The sequence below is a fragment of the Pavona decussata genome, unplaced genomic scaffold (genome assembly GCF_977016875.1).
Source record: "Pavona decussata unplaced genomic scaffold, jaPavDecu1.1 SCAFFOLD_186, whole genome shotgun sequence".
Classification (NCBI taxonomy): Eukaryota; Metazoa; Cnidaria; class Anthozoa; order Scleractinia; family Agariciidae; genus Pavona; species Pavona decussata.
Window position 1 is genome coordinate 766,425 of NW_028145595.1, and position 17,306 is coordinate 783,730.

Consider the following 17,306-nt stretch of genomic DNA (forward strand, 5'->3'; position numbering starts at 1 on the left):
ATCAGTTTAACGCGTTATGATCTATTTTTTGACACACTCTACCAAACAACAGAAGCTAGGGGAAGCCATTTTTTTGCACAAGATCATAGTAAATACTTTAAATAATTTTCTGTGAATGAAAGGATAAAAAAAAAATACTGATCAGAGAATCGTTCATTCAGGTAAATATACTGATACATTCTAGTAATTGTCATCCTCGAAGATCCAGTAGCCTGTGCAGCAAGTGTTTCCGTTGGGGCAGATAGTGGGTATAAGGAAAACGTCGAAACGGGAGGGGGGAGGGAATCTACTTTTCCTCCTTACCTTTTTCGCTCGAAATGTTTTTCCGCCTGTTTCAACATTTTCTTCGTCCCCAGCATCTGTTCCTGGGTCTCCAAGGATGAGTAATTAGGGCAAGTAATTCATGGTAAGGTACCATATAGTCACCCACATAACCCCAATCCTAACCCTCCATACAGTCGCCCTTACCTTACCAATTTACGACAAACGGCAAACGTGAGATTCGCGTTTCTATTTTCTTGAAAAAAATGAGGACATTGATGAGAATAGTGCACAATAATTCTGGCCTTTCATGCTAACGCAAAACTACTCAATTTTGCTGAGAAACTGAAAACAGCGAGCGGCAAATGTAGGATAAACATGGTCACGTGGTCATTTCTGCCGTTCGCCGTAAACTTAGCTCTTAATCTCTCTATTGCTTAATTACTTACTTACTTAATTAATTAATTGGTTAAAATATCTGAACAAGTTATGTAGCTGCTACACGATATTTTGATATCGCAGTTACTTAGCAAAAAAACAAATATTTTGATAAAAATATTGTTGCTTAGCTACAGTACAAATATTTTGATGCAAAGATTGTTAGTGCTTAGCTACAAAATATTTTGATCCACGTATTTTAATTATAAAGAAAATTAGTTGTATAGTAAGTTGCAGCAAAAACATTTTCATATTTATATCAACGTTGCTTAGTCCGAGCAGAAATATTTTGATACAAATATCCTAGTTGCCTAATTACAGTACAGATATTTTGATACAAATATTGTGGTTGCTTAGCAACTACACAAATACTTTGTTACAGATATTGTAGCTGCGTATTTACAGCACAAATATTTTGATGTTAAAATTGAAGTTGCCTAGTTATGATAAAAACATTTTGATACAAATATTGCTGTTGCTTAGTAACGGTACAAATATTTGTAAACAAAATACTGTTATTGCCTCGTTACAGCAAAATATTTTGATACAATATAATTGTAGTTACCTAATTACAACATAAATATCTTAAGACAAAAACTATAGTTCCTTAGTTACAGTACAAATATTTTGATACAAATATTAAAGTTGCTTAATTATAGCATAGATACAAAAAGGCAAAAACCATAGTTGCTTAGTTACAGTACAAATATTTTGATACAAATACTGTAATTGCTTAGTTACAGCACAAATATTTTGATGCAATTGTTGTAGTTCCTTGATTACAGCACGAATATCTTAAGACAAAAAGTGGTTATTTAATTAATTATGGTACAAATACTTTGATACAAATACTGTAGCTGCTTAAATACAGCACAAATATTTTATACATATATTGTAGTTGCATGATCACAATACAAATATTGATACAAATGTTGTAGTTCTTAATAACAGCATAAATATTTTAAGACAAAAAGTGAAGTTATTTTATAAGTTACAGTTCATACTTCGAAACAAATATTTTAGTTGCTTAGTTACAGTACAAATATTTTAATACAAATATTGTAGTTCCATCAAGTTGCTTAGTTACAGCACAAATATTTTGATACAGATATTGTAGTTGCGTAATACAGTATAAATATTTTAAGACAAAGACTGTCATTGCTTAGTTACAGTACAAATATTTTGATAAAAATATTGTAGTTGCTAAACTACAGTACAAATATTTTGATACAAATCTTTTACTTGCATAAGTACAGCACAAATATTTTGATACAAATATTGTACGTAGTTTCTTAATTACAGCACAAATACTTTGATTGAAATATTGTAGTTGTTTAATTACAGCAAACATATTTTAAGACAAAATAGTGAAGTTATTTAATTAGTTACAGTACATACTTCAAAACAAATATTTAAGTTGCTTAGTTACAGTACAAATATTTTAATTCAAATATTGTAGTTGCGTTCTTACAGCTCCAATATTTTGATACAAATATTGTAGTTGCGTAATACAGCATGAATATTTTAAGACAAAAACTGTCGGTTCTTAGTTACAGTACAAATATTTTGATGGAAATATTTTAGTTTCTAAACTACAGTACAAATATTTTGATACAAATCTTTTACTTGCTTAAGTACAGCACAAATGATTTGATACAAATATTGTACGTAGTTTCTTAATTACAGCACAAATACTTTGATTGAAATATTGCAGTTGTTTAATTACAGCATAAATATTTTAAGACAAAAACTGTCGTTGCTTAGTCACAGTATAAATATTTTGATATAAATATTATAGTTGCTAAACTACAGTACAAATATTTTGATACAAATCTTTTACTTCCATAAGTACAGCACAAATAATTTGATACAAATATTGTACGTAGTTTCTTAATTACAGCACAAATACTTTGATTGAAATATTGCAGTTGTTTAATTACAGCATAAATATTTTGAGACAAAAACTGTCGTTGCTTAGTAACAGTACAAATATTTTGATATAAATATTATAGTTGCTAAACTACAGTACAAATATTTTGATACAAATCTTTTACTTCCATAAGTACAGCACAAATATTGATACAAACATTGTAGTTGCTTAATTGCAGCACAAATACGTTGATTGAAATATTGTAGTTGTTTAATTACAGCATAAATATTTTAAGACAAAAACTGTCGTTGCTTAGTCACAGTATAAATATTTTGATATAAATATTATAGTTGCTAAACTACAGTACAAATATTTTGATACAAATCTTTTACTACAAATATTTTGATACAAACATTGTACTTGCTTAATTACAGCACAAATACTTTGATTAAAATATTGTAGTTGTTTAATTAAAGCATAAATATTTAAAGACAAAAATTGTAGTTGCTTAGTTACAGTACAAATATTTTGACACAAATATTGTAGTTTTATTTAGTTGCTTAGTTACAGCACAAATATTTTGATTCAAATATTGTAGTTCCTAAATTAGATCCAAATATTTTGATACAAATATTGTAGTTGCTTAACTACAAAACAAATATTTTGATACAAATACCGCGCTACTTAGGTACAATAGAAAATATTTGGACACAAACACCGTAGTTAGTTAGTTAGTTTATTAGTTATTTACAGTACAAATATTTTGATGTAAATATTCAAGTTAGTTAGTTACTGGACAAATATTATTATTGCATTGAGTCGCCAAATATTGAACGTTTTAGAACAGGCATTAAAGTTGCTTGTTTGCAGTACAAACATTCTGATAAAACTGTCATTGCTTAATAACAATACAAATCTTATACAAATATTGTAGTTGCTTGGTAAAAGTACAAATATTTCGACAGAAAGATTATAATTACTTATTTGCAGTACAAACATGCTGATAAAAAATGTCATTTCTTAGTTATCATACAAATAATTTAATACAGTTATATCATAGTTGCTTAGTAACAGTGCAAATATTTTGATACAAATATTGCAGCTGCGTAGTAACAGTACAGATATTTTGATACAAATATGCCACTCTTGTTTGAGTTGAGTCAGCATTTTAAAAACCAGTTGCTGCACAGAGCAATTCACCACCAGCGGCCAAGTCTGTATTCTCCAGCTCCATCCAGCTACCTGATTGTCCAGGAATATAGATAACCTACTTTCCATAAACCAGTCGCTCAACCAACCACAAGGATTGATGAGTAGGTAGATGGTTTGTACTGCTTATCTGATGCTTGAAATTCTCAAGAAAACTGTGATCATTGAAAATCGAAGCTGGTATAGATTGTTCCATTGGATAATAGTTTTTTTTGTATGGAAAAATGAGTTGTTCAGAAGTTGATCTTGCTTTTAAAAGAATAAAGCGTTCTGAGTGCAAGTAGTATGTATTTTGAGTGACAGGGTGCAACATCCCTTGCGATATGATAGAGAGAAGACCCCGCGTTATCTTGAAGAGAGCAGCAAGCTGGCTGTCGACCCACCGTTGTTCTGATGAGACGTAAGTACTGATAAGACGCCAAGACAACAAGCCTTGAGGCAGGGGCAAAGACGAATTGTGTTTTAAGAGCGGATATATGGAAGGAGTGCACAATGCTATGTGACAGCAAATTGAAGAGGCCAGGGACCCGTTTCTCGGAAGTCCCGGGAAACTTACTAGGCCCGATAAGTATATTTTTTAATGTTTTTTTCGCCGATTACACAGTGATTACAGCCATGGTACTTAGCCAATGTTTTCATATAATAATAAGATTTTCAAATTTAGTATTCAAAGGTAACAAAAACTGACTTTTGTTGAGAAACATTTATCACCAAAGACACTTATTGGGCCCGGTAAGTTACCGGGACTTTTGAGAAACGGGCCCCTAAACACATTCTCAAGAGATGAATAGACAACTGAAGCAACACATGCCATAACTCAAATTTAAGTTGTTTTATTTTTTTTCATGTATTTATAAACAAAAAATTATCGGAAGAATATAAAAACTATATATTGTTGGCTAGTAAAAACTAACTGGTTTAGATGATCGCAGTTTGGGAGCCCAAAAGGAAAAGTGCACTTTTGCCTTCGTATTCTTCATAAAGGTTACTATGAAGGTTCAAATTTGAATCAGTCCTTGTTGAAGCTAAACAGATCTAAATTGTGTAAACTAGGTAATTTATCGAGATTTCTTTTCGACTTGGAAAGAGAGGGAACCGAGTTGTTGGTCTGCCCATGATAAGCTACCAAATCACCCGTAAAATTGAAGTAGGTCGTTCCTTAAGCGTAGATCTTGATCTCAGTTGCAACTCATTAATTTTTGTTTTTCGCTATTTTTTGACTTTTTTTTTCTTTTTTATTGTGTGTTACTGGTGATTTCTCTACCTCCCCTAAATTCTATTTGTTCTGTCTTTGATTGTAATAACTGTAATAATATTAATTTTGAAATAAATGTGATGGTATATTTCAAGCCTGGTGAATGGATGAGAATGATGTGTTATTCTAGAAGGTGACACAGGCATATTCGGAAAAAAGAAATCTGAGTGCTCCTATCAGGAATCGAACCTAAGACCATCCAATTACTAGTTTGGATGCTCTACCACTGAGCTACAGGAGACTCGTGGGAGCTGAGGCCATTAAACTAGGTTCATGGGACAAACATCCTGCATACTGCTAGGATTTGAATGTCGAACGTGTGGTATATGAAATAAAGTAAGTAAAGAAAGTCAAGTCACACAAGAGCCTAAGTGGCCCACACGGCCAGAGCTTTGCCCGGTTTCTAATAATTTATTATTATGCTTTTGTGAACGTTGCAAATTAGCATACGAGAAAAACACCGCATACTAATGAGGAGTGTTTTGTCAGCTGATAAAACACCGCATACTAATAAGGAGGAGGTTTATCATTATAAAGTCACTGCACATGATGTATTATCGACCATTTGATAGGTCAATGGGCTCATGAATTATTAAATAAATGCATTTTTTTTAAGCTTAGGTAATTTGACTCTGCTATTCAAATTTCTAATTTTTTTTCATTTTCCTTTGTTCCAGATTATGGTAACAATGGAAATTAAAACATTTCTGTACGAGGTAGTTCAGCTTGAAAGTTAGCAAATTTTCCAGACTTTCTACTTTCTCATGTTACTGATGTGGAGCTTAAATGGGTGCTGTCACTATGATTTTGCTGTATTTTGATCAAAGCTACTAAATATTTAACATAGACCCTTTTCTCTAACACGAAATTGTTTGTAGAGTACCGGGAGGAAAATATTAACTGATTTCTCCAATAAAGAACAAACTACATGTACGGTATAAATCAGTTTTTTGCAATTTCTCCAAATGTTACAGGAAAAACTTTAGTTTTAAACTATTTCTGTCCAAGCTAGGCTCGAGAGAGTGGTGGAAATCAAGCCTATGTCCAAGCCATCCTCCCTCTCCACACCCCTTCCCACCCAAAAATAACAAATACTACTAGTTTATGTATACTAGTAGGGTACTTGTTAACAATACTGAACCATTATTTTACAGTGCAACGAACTCAACCGGGGCCAACCAACATTGATCAGCCAATCGCAGGTCACGCTTACAACAAAGGAGTCTGGCTTTGGTAGTTTGTAAACCAATCAAAAACAAGAACATTTCAAAGTGTCAGTTTCTTCAGTGACTCCGGTTGAGTTTGTTACACTGTAATATTTACATCGATACAAACATGTTTCTTTGTTATTCAGAGACAGGCCAAAAATGGGTGACACTGCCCTTTTAGAAACCATCCAGAGAGATTTGACAAGAGTGAATGTAAGGAAGGTGAGGCTTGTGATCCATGCCTGTCAATGCATTCTGCACTTGCTTTGCTCACACCATGGTGCAACTGTCTTATAAAAATGGCAGCTCTTGGCTGTGTATAGACTACAAGCAAAAAGGCTAAATGATGCTATCAGAGACTGGTTTTCTACAGCTCTTGTCTTTTCTCTGCATATGCAGTACACGGTCTATAATCAGCACTGCAATCAGTATACCCAGCAACGCACCTGCCAGGACATCACTCCAATGGTGCTTATAGTCACTGACTCGAGACAGTGTGCACAGGAAACCCAACTGTGCTACCAGGAGTTGAAGAAAGAACTTGAGAAACCTGCTGTGAGGAAAATTGACCTTGGCTTCCATGTAGAGGATTATGAAGGTCATGGCATATGCTGCAATAAAACAAAGAGAGTTAGTGACCATGACAACATTAAGTAGTAACTGCTGATCAAAAGTACATTAGAAATCCAGCCTTACAATTTCTTAAAGGTTTGTATAAAATTATGAACAAATCAATAAACCAGTCTGCAGAGTATAGCAGGACGTGACATTATCTCATGCATTCAAACTGACAAAGGCATTTTACTAGCGTACACCACATGCGAGGGAGTAGGGAGGGAGTAGGGAGGGAGGGAAGGGAAGGAAGGAAGGAATTACCAGTATTCTGAATTGGATATGTTCAATTACTGGACCATATATAGTTCAACTGCCTTTTGGTTTGATTTCCTGTGATGAGACACCCAAGGTTCAGGAAACTGATTTATTTTATAACAACACAAAGTACCTGAAAATGAGGCATGCCCAGATGGAAATGACAACCTTCCTTCTCTCAAAAGACCAGGATCGCCTGTGCAAACATCATCCAAAATGTAATTATGACTGCAATTTATGAAGACGGATGGCGGTGGTTTACAGATGGCCAGAAAATGGGGTCGTAGTCTTCCAACAGTGTATTTTCCTACATCGGTGACAAAAACCGTTGTCAGGCCTCCAAAAATAACAGATGTGGCTATCCTGAGAAACTGTGTATGTGCAGGGTTAAGTGTGAGCGGCCCAAGCTTGACATCGACATCCTCCGTGCTTATTCCAGAGCGTTTGTTGTTTCTGAAGTAGAACCACTCGATGATAAAAATCACAAGAAGAGCCAAGCCATACCCCACGGAATACAGTACGGTTGATGAAACAGTGCTTTCCTTGTAAGGTTTATTTATAGAGTCATCGTCGCAATAAAATCCACGCCTGTATGGAACGACAGCAAACTTGAAAATGATAATTGCTAAACCAACTGCTCCCATGCACACAAGATCAACAAACAGCCAAACGAACCGACGCTTTCCTTGCAAAGGTGGTTGTATTTCGGGCAATGCGTAGTCATTGTCCTGAGATATTTCGGGTTCCTCAGGGAAACCATTTCTGAATTCAATGTCGTCCGACATTTTGGGCAATTCTCCTAAAATTTCGAGTAAAATACTTCGTTTTTTGACACTTGTTCTGGTGTGTTTTGAATTTCAAAATATTCCTGCCTGAGCAGGCTTGGCCCGGTTACTAAGGCCTAGGTGACCAGGCTTTTGCTTGGCTACCAAGTCATCTTCACATCTTGAACTTTTCGACTTTTCCATAAGCAGACCTTCAGCGGAAGGTCGTTTATACCGTAAATCTAGAGAAAATGCCTGGACACGGAAGCCCAAAATTTCACGAACCATGGATGGATGAACTGGATGGGGAGAGCTGCATACAAAGAACTACGAGTTTCGCCGTGCAAGGGGCGCTCATAGGTAAGTAAACTTATGGGTAAAAATATAAAACCGGTCTTAATTGTAGCAATTGTAGCTCAATATAAGCTTAATTATTTTAAGGTTAAGCTTACACAGTATTTTAAAGCTCGATCTCGTCATTTGAATGTTTTCCCCTTTTAAAATGTGATGCTTGTTTCTTTTATTTTTTGTTACGGAAATCCAACAATAAAAAGCTTTGTACCTTGTTCAAGTTCGTGCAGTCGGTCACACATTCACACCAGAGGTCAAATGGTCATTTTAACAGTCATTAATTACTATAAGCTGTATTCAGTTTTTAGTCGGAGATTTCTGAATGCTGTTCCTTTATAATGTCTGCTGTAAGCAGATGTATTTGGATGAATTATAAACTGAGCAACCTCACTTTTTGTTGTATTTCATGTTTAATTTTCAGGAGGATTTTATGGTGCTGCCCGCTCAGCTTTGAAAATCCCAGATCCTGAACCAACTCCACTTATTCTTCAGTCACTTATCCAGATGAAGAATTATTCAATTCTTCTTGGTATGTTAAGAATGTACAGTTCCAGAAAAAATCCATACCCACCCAATGGAAGGTCATCATAAATTCCTAGGGAGAGGGGGGTAAAGTATGAAGCTAAACTGGAATTTCCTGGAGCGAGAGGGGGTGAAAAACAAGAAACCTTCCATGGGGGGAGTATGGATATTTTCTAGAACTGCACAATGGTGTTTATTAGCAATATTTTAAATCGCAGCTCCTATGACCATTAACTTAGCTAGGGATCTCAACAGACAAACAATGACAGCATGATGTTTGAAATAAAGGTGGGAACACCGCTCAGGATCACCGTGACAGATGACTCCCATAGCATGACCATAAAGCCCTACTCATCTCCCCAGTGCTATTAACTATATTTAAGACCAGTGCTAGAATCGGACAAGTTGTAGGCAGGTCTAATCGCTTAACTCTCCATGACACTATGAGCTGATATCTCCAGTCTGCATCATGCAAAGAGTGTTTTAGCATTCTTTCGACCAGTTCAAGCCTACTTACACGTATTCTGCAGCACTGCAAGTTGACTCCGCCGGCATATGCTGGATAAAGGCATATAGTGAGCTTCAAGATTACAAAGCTAAAATAGCCTAAAAACACAAAGCTTGGGGAAGTCACTGCTATTGGTTAGTTGAATTTGACTTTCTTGACTTGGGAAAACAAAGTGGCTGCAAGATTTGAAATTTTCTTATGATGCATTGTAAACCTTTTAGCATGTCGTATACTGTGTACCAATGGATTGTGCCTTGGGGAAGTCAAATTTGTAGAAATTAGCATATTGACATTTTTTATTTAGCATGAGCTTAACAAAATAATGATACCCTCCCTCAAAGATGCTCTTTTGGCTCATCGCACAATCTTTCCTCCCCAATGAGACCATCTTATTGGGGAGGAAAGATTGCATGAGGAGCCAAAAGAGCATTTGCGAGGGAGGCTAAACAGATAAGAGGTCAACTCTAAAATGGTGTCAGTTTGTAAACAGTGCTTTCTGATTTTAGGTGGAGCTGCAGGACTGTTTGCTTTAACAACTTGCACTGCTGCTTCTCTGAGAGAGAAGGATGATGCAGGCAACTGGGCACTGGGTGGCATGGTGAGCGGCGCACTGTTTGGATTCAGCAGTAAGTGACCTTTTTTCTATAAACTACAAAGATAAATTGTGGTGGTATTTTATGTTGAAGGGGTATACATGTATATCACTCAAAAAGGCTCCAAACTTGCCCAGTTCAAGCCAATGCTATACCACGTAAAACATGCATGGAGGTTACAACTAAATACTTGCATAAAATTGAAATGGATGCAAAATTGATACTTCACAATGTAAACTCAGAACATAAACTAAGGTGAAATCTTAACCATTTTAAATATTTTTTTAGTGTGGTGCAGGGTTTTAGCCAAGATTCTGTTACTGGCCGTCCAGTAACTAACATGGGTCCTAAAATTTTGAATTTTCAGTTGATAAACTCGTTGATCAGACTTGAATGTTAAATGCATTGTTTTCTTTGCCAAAATCTTAAAATGGATTGAAACTGTACTTGCTTCTGCCCACTAAATGCATCAGTTGTGTTAACACCCCCATGCTTCTCTTTTATTCTAACGTTTGTGCGACATTGATCTTGGCGGCCATGTTGGGAGAAGTTTGAGACTGAATGATGAAATAACACGTGCAAGTGTTTCGCAAGTTAGCACTGACTAGGTGAGATTCTCTCAGGCAAGTGATCACTGGTTGCGGCAAATTCTTTCCTAGGCTCACAAGCTTAGCTGGGGAATGCTTTCAAAATTAAGTGTCCAACCTTGGAACCGATTTCCTCTTTGCAGCGTCGATCGCTTCAAGCTTAGCTACTAATCCAACATTGTAATCCAGCAAAATGTTGGGCCACAGAATGGCTAGTTGTTAGTTGCAGCTGTTGTTAGGGTCGTCACACAATGTTAGTTGTGAAGAACGAATGTTTGGTTTATCAACAGAGTTGATGACTAAAGGTAAATTGGCTTTTGTAAAGAGATCTGCGTGCTGAGGTTTCGAGTGCTAGCCCTTTGGTTTTTCTTGCAGTAAGCCTTTTTCAAGTGTCAAATTGGTATTTCTTTTTTTCGTTTAGGAAGCAGTTGGCAGGTTGGAGTCGGCATGTCAACAGCTCTGGCATTTGGAGGAGCCGTAGCCAAGTACACTGGAAGATACAAACATCCTTTCCGCACTGATAGAGTATTCCTTTGATGTGCTATGGAATTAACTTTTACTGTGGTGCACCACAAAACTGATTTCTCCAAAAGTTTTCCTTTGATGTCTATGTAAATAAATTCTTTCAGAAGTTATTCTGTAATTTGGTTTGATGTTAGGTGTGAATCTTCAGGTTATTACAACTGTCGTCAACTTACATATATCCTACAGTAATGGTCGACACACAGAAATGGACTCGTTCACAGAATTTTTCCCAGCATACAAGAGGATTTAACTCTTTAAGTGCTAACAGTGATCAGCATCAAATTTCTTCTTGAAATATCAATGCTTATTTAACCCCTGAGGTCATGAGAATTAAGGATATGATCACGCAAGGTGAAGTTTTATTGATATTTTAATAACTTCTCCACAGTAATTTTATAAGAAAAGTGTGGGGACAAGATAGGAGAATTTGTTCTTTGATATAAGGGGTTAAAGGGTTAATATGTGTGTCCTTGTTTAGTCCATAATTGGTGTACTGGTATTTGTTTTTGATTGGTTACAGGAACTTGCCGCTTCTATGACTCATATTCAAACCAGGTTGTATTTGTGGGACCAAATCTCAGTCATAGGCCTCAAGAGTCCTGATAATTTACTGAGGCCAAAAACTAGTTACCTTCAGAATGTGCGCTGTTTTTCAATAGAGAGGTGAAGAGAGATTGAAATGGCTCATATGAGCCACTCTGTGGGAGCCACAATTCATGAAAGGTATTTGTTTTCGATTGGTGGCAGGAACTTGCCCCTTTTATGACTCATATTCAAACCAGGTTGTATTTGTGGGACCAAATCTCAGCCATAGGCCTCAAGAGTCCTGATAATTTACTGAGGCCAAAAACTAGTTACCTTCAGAATGTGCGCTGTTTTTCAATAGAGAGGTGAAGAGAGATTGAAATGGCTCATATGAGCCACTCTGTGGAAGCCACAATTCATGAAAGGTATTTGTTTTCGATTGGTCGCAGGAACTTGCTCCTTTTATGACTCATATTCAAACCAGGTTGTATTTGTGGGACCAAATCTCAGCTATAGGCCTCAAGAGTCCTGATAATTTACTGAGGCCAAAAACTAGTTACCTTCAGAATGTGCGCTGTTTCTCAATAGAGAGGTGAAGAGAGATTGAAATGGCTCATATGAGCCACTCTGTGGAAGCCACAATTTATGAAAGGTATTTGTTTTCGATTGGTCGCAGGAACTTGCTCCTTTTATGACTCATATTCAAACCAGGTTGTATTTGTGAGACCAAATCTCAGTCATAGGCCTCAAGAGTCCTGATAATTTACTGAGGCCAAAAACTAGTTACCTTCGGAATGTGTGCTCTATTTCTCAATAGAGAGGTGAGGAGAGATTGAAATAGCGCACATGAGCCACTCTGTGGAAGCCACAATTTATGAAAGGTGAAGTTTAAAATCTTTATAAGATTGAATTATTTTTATGAAAGTTTGCACAAAAAAATATCACTAAACATGAAGTAGGAACAAAAATAAATATGAGCATGGATTTGAAAGTTGCCTGCTGGGCCCAGCAATTTATCAGGAAAGAGAGAACTGGAAGGTATTTGACAGACACTGGGGCAAATCCTCTTGTGCGTGCAGACGTTAAAGGCAATGATTTCCGCCGAAAAAGAGTTCCCGTTCTTTAAAAGTCAGAATGATTAAGAGGTGTGAAATATTTTAAATGAACATGTAAGATGTTTGCTTATAATACAACTGTGAAAGACATTAGAAGTATTTCTTTAGGGCTATTTTTCTTTCCCTAAATGTCGTGTTCTTTTGCTGTTAATTCTTACTAGCGAGTGTGGTATTTCATGAAGGAATTTAATGTATCTTGTTATCTTTAGTGCTTGATAAAGTGATCTTATTTTACCACTTGTTTTATTTTATTTTATGGTTCAAATTTTTGAACATAGGGTCGATTCCTAGTTGCACCGGGTATTTGATTTATTTTTGCTCAATTCAATGTGTAGGTCACTGAGAGGACATTCTTTCTATTACAAATTCAGTAGATTAAACGCCACATTGCTAGCTTTTCCTCCGAACCAGTCAAAAACATTTTACTTACAGAACGCGCAATTCTGAAATGACGCGCGCTCTCGTCTTCATGGCCTAAGTGTTAATGAAAACACTGGGTGGACGCTTGGGGAGGGGAGGGTGGCAGTCTTTGATCCTTTTCCTAAAGCGCAAATTGCATAGAATGTGATCAAATGCGCGAAAGAAATTTTACAAGGGTGAAAACTAAAAAGTTAAAACTTTAGTGAGATTTTATCGCGATAGTGCAAACTTTTCTAGTTGATGTTGGCCAGGTAACGAAGCTGGAGAGAGCACCTGAAAACCAGCAAACACGCCAAGTTCTGTGTTTTAAAATGGTGCAGATGTAGTATGGTCAAGTCTGAAAATTTTACAGACGTTTGTATGGAGATGGGTAAGCAAGTTTCATACAAACGTCTGCAAAAATTCCTGAAGTTAGAGAACTGCATTTTTCTTAAACTTAGCCTTTTTAAAAAATCGTGTAAGATGATAGTGAACTTTACCGGGTTATTTGAAAATGCATGCTTTGACTCCGAGGAGTTATGAACATGATGAGAACATATTAGACCAAATCATTGATGTGGAACGCTGCACGGCGTTCAATCTGCTCTAATGGGCAATAATTGCCGAGTTATTAGAGCGACAAACTGGTCAAGTTTGTTCAATTGTTCAATTATAACGGCTTTTGATTCCACATCAAGTTTAGCCTTTTTTGTGGAAGATATAATAAGTGAACTTCACGGGGTTTATTGAAAATGCGTGCTCCGAGGACTTATGAATGCTGAGAACATCGACGAAATTGGACCAAATCGTTGATGTGCAACGCTGCACCGAACCGCCTTTAACCTGTAATGGGTATCAATTGCCCAGTTAATTAGGGTGACAAACTGGTCAAGTTTGTTCAATTGTTCAATTATAACGGCCTTTGATTCCAAATAGGACAAGACTCTCTAACTAAGCCTTTTTTGTGGAAGATATAATAAGTGAACTTTACGGGGTTTATTGAAAATGCGTGCTCCGAGGACTTATGAATGCTGAGAACATCGACGACATTGGACCAAATCATTGATGTGCAACGCTGCACCGAACCGCCTTTAACCTGTAATGGGCAATAATTGCTCAGTTAATCAGAGGGCGACAAACTGGTCAAGGTTGTTGAACTGTTCAATTATATCGGCCTTTGATTCCAAAATAGGCGCAGAAAAGAGACATCCTACACAATTTCCGAGGGGGACAGCAACAATAGAAAGCCACTCCCGTTCAGAAGCTTTCACTTGAATGGTCTCACTTTGGGATTACATCATGTTAAAGGGGAAGTATCACGCAAATTTGATGTCATTTCAAAACCCAAAAATGTTTGTCTGACAACAGAAACAAAACAGTGCAATAAAACTGTCGATAAGTGCCTCTGGCCAGAGACAGAGTAGGTCGGAATGGATTGAAACTTGAAAAATGTTAGGCTAATGTTTTTCAAGTTTTCGTATTTTTGTTTCCAAAATGGGCTAGAACAGAGTACGAGTTGTTCCTGTCAAGAATTGAGTTGATTTCTCTCCTCGTTCTAGAATTATTTTGTAGCAAAGCGACGGTCTTATTTCACCATTTTTAACAAAAGAGGTCAAAAACCCCATGATACTTCCCCTTTAGTCCATAGCCTTGAAACATAAAACCATATTACACAATGAAACCCCCGACAACTTGAGGTAAAGTTGTCCACAACACCCGACAACAGGAATATTGGCATCAGGGTGGAAATAACGACAAAGGCTTTTCCTCTAAGAGTCGAACGTTACTCAAATAAATGCGGTTCTCGTGTTTGCGATGAACATGACAGTTTTATCTCAAGAGCCCAGACGCCTCTCAAGTGTATTAACCATTCACTGAATTAAGTGAAATGTGATGAGCACTGAAGTGCCTCGCCGAGCTGACACTTAACAATATTTCTCAAGCGTAAGAAATCCCCCCAAAAATCGTCCATTCTCTTCAGTATAACAATGGGTTTAAAACTTGCCAATGAGCGATTCAAACAATGGGTCGCACGCGACCCTAAACTTTTGAATCGGTGTATGGGGGTCATTCTGAAGTGGGACTATTCAAATAAAAGCTATCGGACGGCGCTTCCTACTGCTACTGCGCATACTTTCTGCGCATCTCGGGACGGTGTGCGAAACTCAGATTCAAACCCACCAATCCAAAGGTATTTTTGCGCGGTTTATGACTATGCGGGAAAAGAAGGTCTTAACAATGGCTACTTAAATCTAAAAAGAAGATTGGGGGAAACCATGCATTTTTCGGTCACAATTAGGCTTCAATTTAGAAAAAATGCCAAACATTGATGTGTTTTTAATAAGCTTTGTAGAATTATCACTTAATTATCTCTTAAAATGCATGGTTACCCTCAGTTTTCTTTTTGGATTTCAACAGCGCTTGCTAAGATCTGCTTTTCACGCATAGTCATAAACCGCGCAAAAATACTCCGGTATTAGTAGTCACCGTCCTTAATTGTTAGCGCCAGAAGGGGTTCAAAACTTGGAAGTAAACCTTTCAAACTGCGATTTGTCAAGGGGCGAGGCAGGTACCAGTTGAGTCCACTAAGTTGCCGGTGGAATCCCTAATTGATTGTCAACTAACATAATTGCTTTATGAGGTCACGCTTCATATCAACTAAAGAGAAAAACAATAGCTACTATTGTGAACCTACCATTCATAAATACGAAGCGTGGGCAGATCAGTGCGTGCTTTCCTCGCAGCTTTCTTCCTGTTGTTAGTCGTATCTTGCTGTTGGTTGAATTCGCAAACAAGCTGAGGTTAAAAATATGGCTTCTTTTGTATCAGTGATCGTAGGATTAATAATCATGGCTTGCGCTTTTGCTGGGCTGATCGTAGCCGCGGATGAGTGCACTAGACACCCCAGAGCTTAGTGATATGAAGATTTACTTCCTGCTGCACTGTGCAATAACTGTGATATTTATACTGGTATACAACGCTTAGACGATAAAGAAGTTAGTACTCTTCCACCTGTTTATTATGAAGGGGCGACAAGGATTGCTGTCAAACGACAATTTTACTTAACAGACGCTTTCATGAAGGTTATTTACCGCAACACTGCGTGCAATTACTGTGATATTTGGACCTGATTTACAACGCACTCACGATCAAAGAAACAAGTATTTTCCCAGCTGTTTACGACGAAAGCGCGATACGGACTTTTGTCAAACGATAATGCAATTAACGGTCTATATTATGAGGTCTTTCAACCGCTCCTTGTGTTTAAGTATATTTAGAACAGGTATTTTAACACCTTTGACGACAACGAAGGGTCACATACTCTCACCTGTAAGTTGTGAAGGTTAGTTACTGCTGCACTGTGCAATAACTGCAATATCTGGACCTGGTATACGACAGTTTTATGACAACAAACTTTAAAGACTCCCTCACCTTTTCATTGTGAAGGCACGATACGGATATGTTGTCAAACGACACTGACGACAATGCAATTAACGATCTGTGATATGGTAGTTATTTACCGTTTTACCGCGCAGTTAACAGGACACAACGCTATAGCCATGTGCGAAAATGACGATACAATACACACCGGTAATAGTATTTGAACTTGGTTTGGAAAACGGACGATGTTTTAATGTGTACGTATACACACTGGACTATTTGTAGACAAATATTTCGAAATAATTCTCACACCGGTCTGATAGTTTCTTGAGAAGAGGCAGTTATTTGCAGTGTTCGCGAAGGTAAGGTGAGAGAGATGACTTAGTTTGTCATTTGTAGTATATTCAACAATTAAAAATTGATTAAAACAATTAAAGGTTAAAAATAAGCATCTCGCATTACGCTCCAGCCAATCAAAGCAAACACGGACGTACCGCGATATAAACGTAGCAGAAAAACAACACCGTATAGAAAATCCACGTAATACCGTAATCACGTTTACAAATGCAAGGAGAAGAATACCGCACCATAAAATTGAAGTTTAGTACAAACACCATAACAAAAATGGCCCGCAATCACAATAACGTGTAAACCACCACGACCCACCCTCCCCCGCCCCCTACCTCAGCAACTAATTCTTATGTAAGGGTCAATTTATCCCCCGGGGATTCATTGCGTGTGAATGTGTGTGTGAAGGGTTGGATGTGGGGAGGGGGGGGGGGGGGGCTTTCATTGGGACAAGCTTTTTAGGGGTGGAGAGTTGGCATTCTTTTTTTGCAAACAACTAAGAGGGTAAAACACCTTTGGAACAAACACTAAAACAGTAAGAAAAAGAGTAGTAATTTCCGTTCATAGCTTCAACATA

General features: G+C 37.1%; 2 protein-coding genes across 4 annotated transcripts; one reads left to right on the top strand and one right to left on the bottom strand.

The window, feature by feature from the left end:
* Positions 1-6,554: 6,554 nt before the first annotated feature.
* LOC146462566 (phospholipid phosphatase 1-like) lies at positions 6,555-8,021 on the bottom strand. The gene is made up of 2 exons (XM_085085342.1): positions 7,245-8,021; positions 6,555-6,852 (listed from the first exon to the last, which is right to left on the bottom strand). Exons 1-2 carry the CDS (start codon positions 7,894-7,896, stop codon positions 6,581-6,583), a joined length of 924 nt encoding a protein of 307 aa, XP_084941468.1. The 5' UTR covers positions 7,897-8,021; the 3' UTR covers positions 6,555-6,580.
* An 18-nt stretch (positions 8,022-8,039) lies between these two features.
* On the top strand, positions 8,040-12,835 carry LOC146462567 (NADH dehydrogenase [ubiquinone] 1 alpha subcomplex subunit 11-like). 3 transcript variants are annotated; one of them, XM_085085345.1, is made up of 6 exons: positions 8,040-8,235; positions 8,648-8,755; positions 9,763-9,882; positions 10,858-11,451; positions 11,912-12,138; positions 12,368-12,835. In XM_085085345.1, exons 1-4 carry the CDS (start codon positions 8,127-8,129, stop codon positions 10,971-10,973), a joined length of 453 nt encoding a protein of 150 aa, XP_084941471.1. In that variant the 5' UTR covers positions 8,040-8,126; the 3' UTR covers positions 10,974-11,451; positions 11,912-12,138; positions 12,368-12,835. The 3 variants fall into 3 exon arrangements, with proteins under 3 accessions (XP_084941471.1, XP_084941470.1, XP_084941469.1); XM_085085344.1 differs by lacking the exon at positions 11,912-12,138 and having other exon boundaries at positions 10,858-11,911; XM_085085343.1 differs by having other exon boundaries at positions 11,912-12,835.
* The last annotated feature ends 4,471 nt before the right edge of the window (positions 12,836-17,306 follow it).

What these genes read in the sequence shown, in the direction of transcription:
- LOC146462566 (XM_085085342.1), bottom strand. Translation starts at nt 7,896, where the DNA reads ATGTCGGACGACATTGAATTCAGAAATGGTTTCCCTGAGGAACCCGAA. An exon ending in TGGGCATGCCTCATTTTCAG is followed by an intron (nt 6,853 to 7,244) that starts GTACTTTGTGTT and finishes GTTTTATTGCAG; the next exon opens with CATATGCCATGACCTTCATA.
- LOC146462567 (XM_085085344.1), top strand. Translation starts at nt 8,127, where the DNA reads ATGCCTGGACACGGAAGCCCAAAATTTCACGAACCATGGATGGATGAA. An exon ending in CGTGCAAGGGGCGCTCATAG is followed by an intron (nt 8,236 to 8,647) that starts GTAAGTAAACTT and finishes TTTAATTTTCAG; the next exon opens with GAGGATTTTATGGTGCTGCC. An exon ending in CGCACTGTTTGGATTCAGCA is followed by an intron (nt 9,883 to 10,857) that starts GTAAGTGACCTT and finishes TTTTTCGTTTAG; the next exon opens with GAAGCAGTTGGCAGGTTGGA.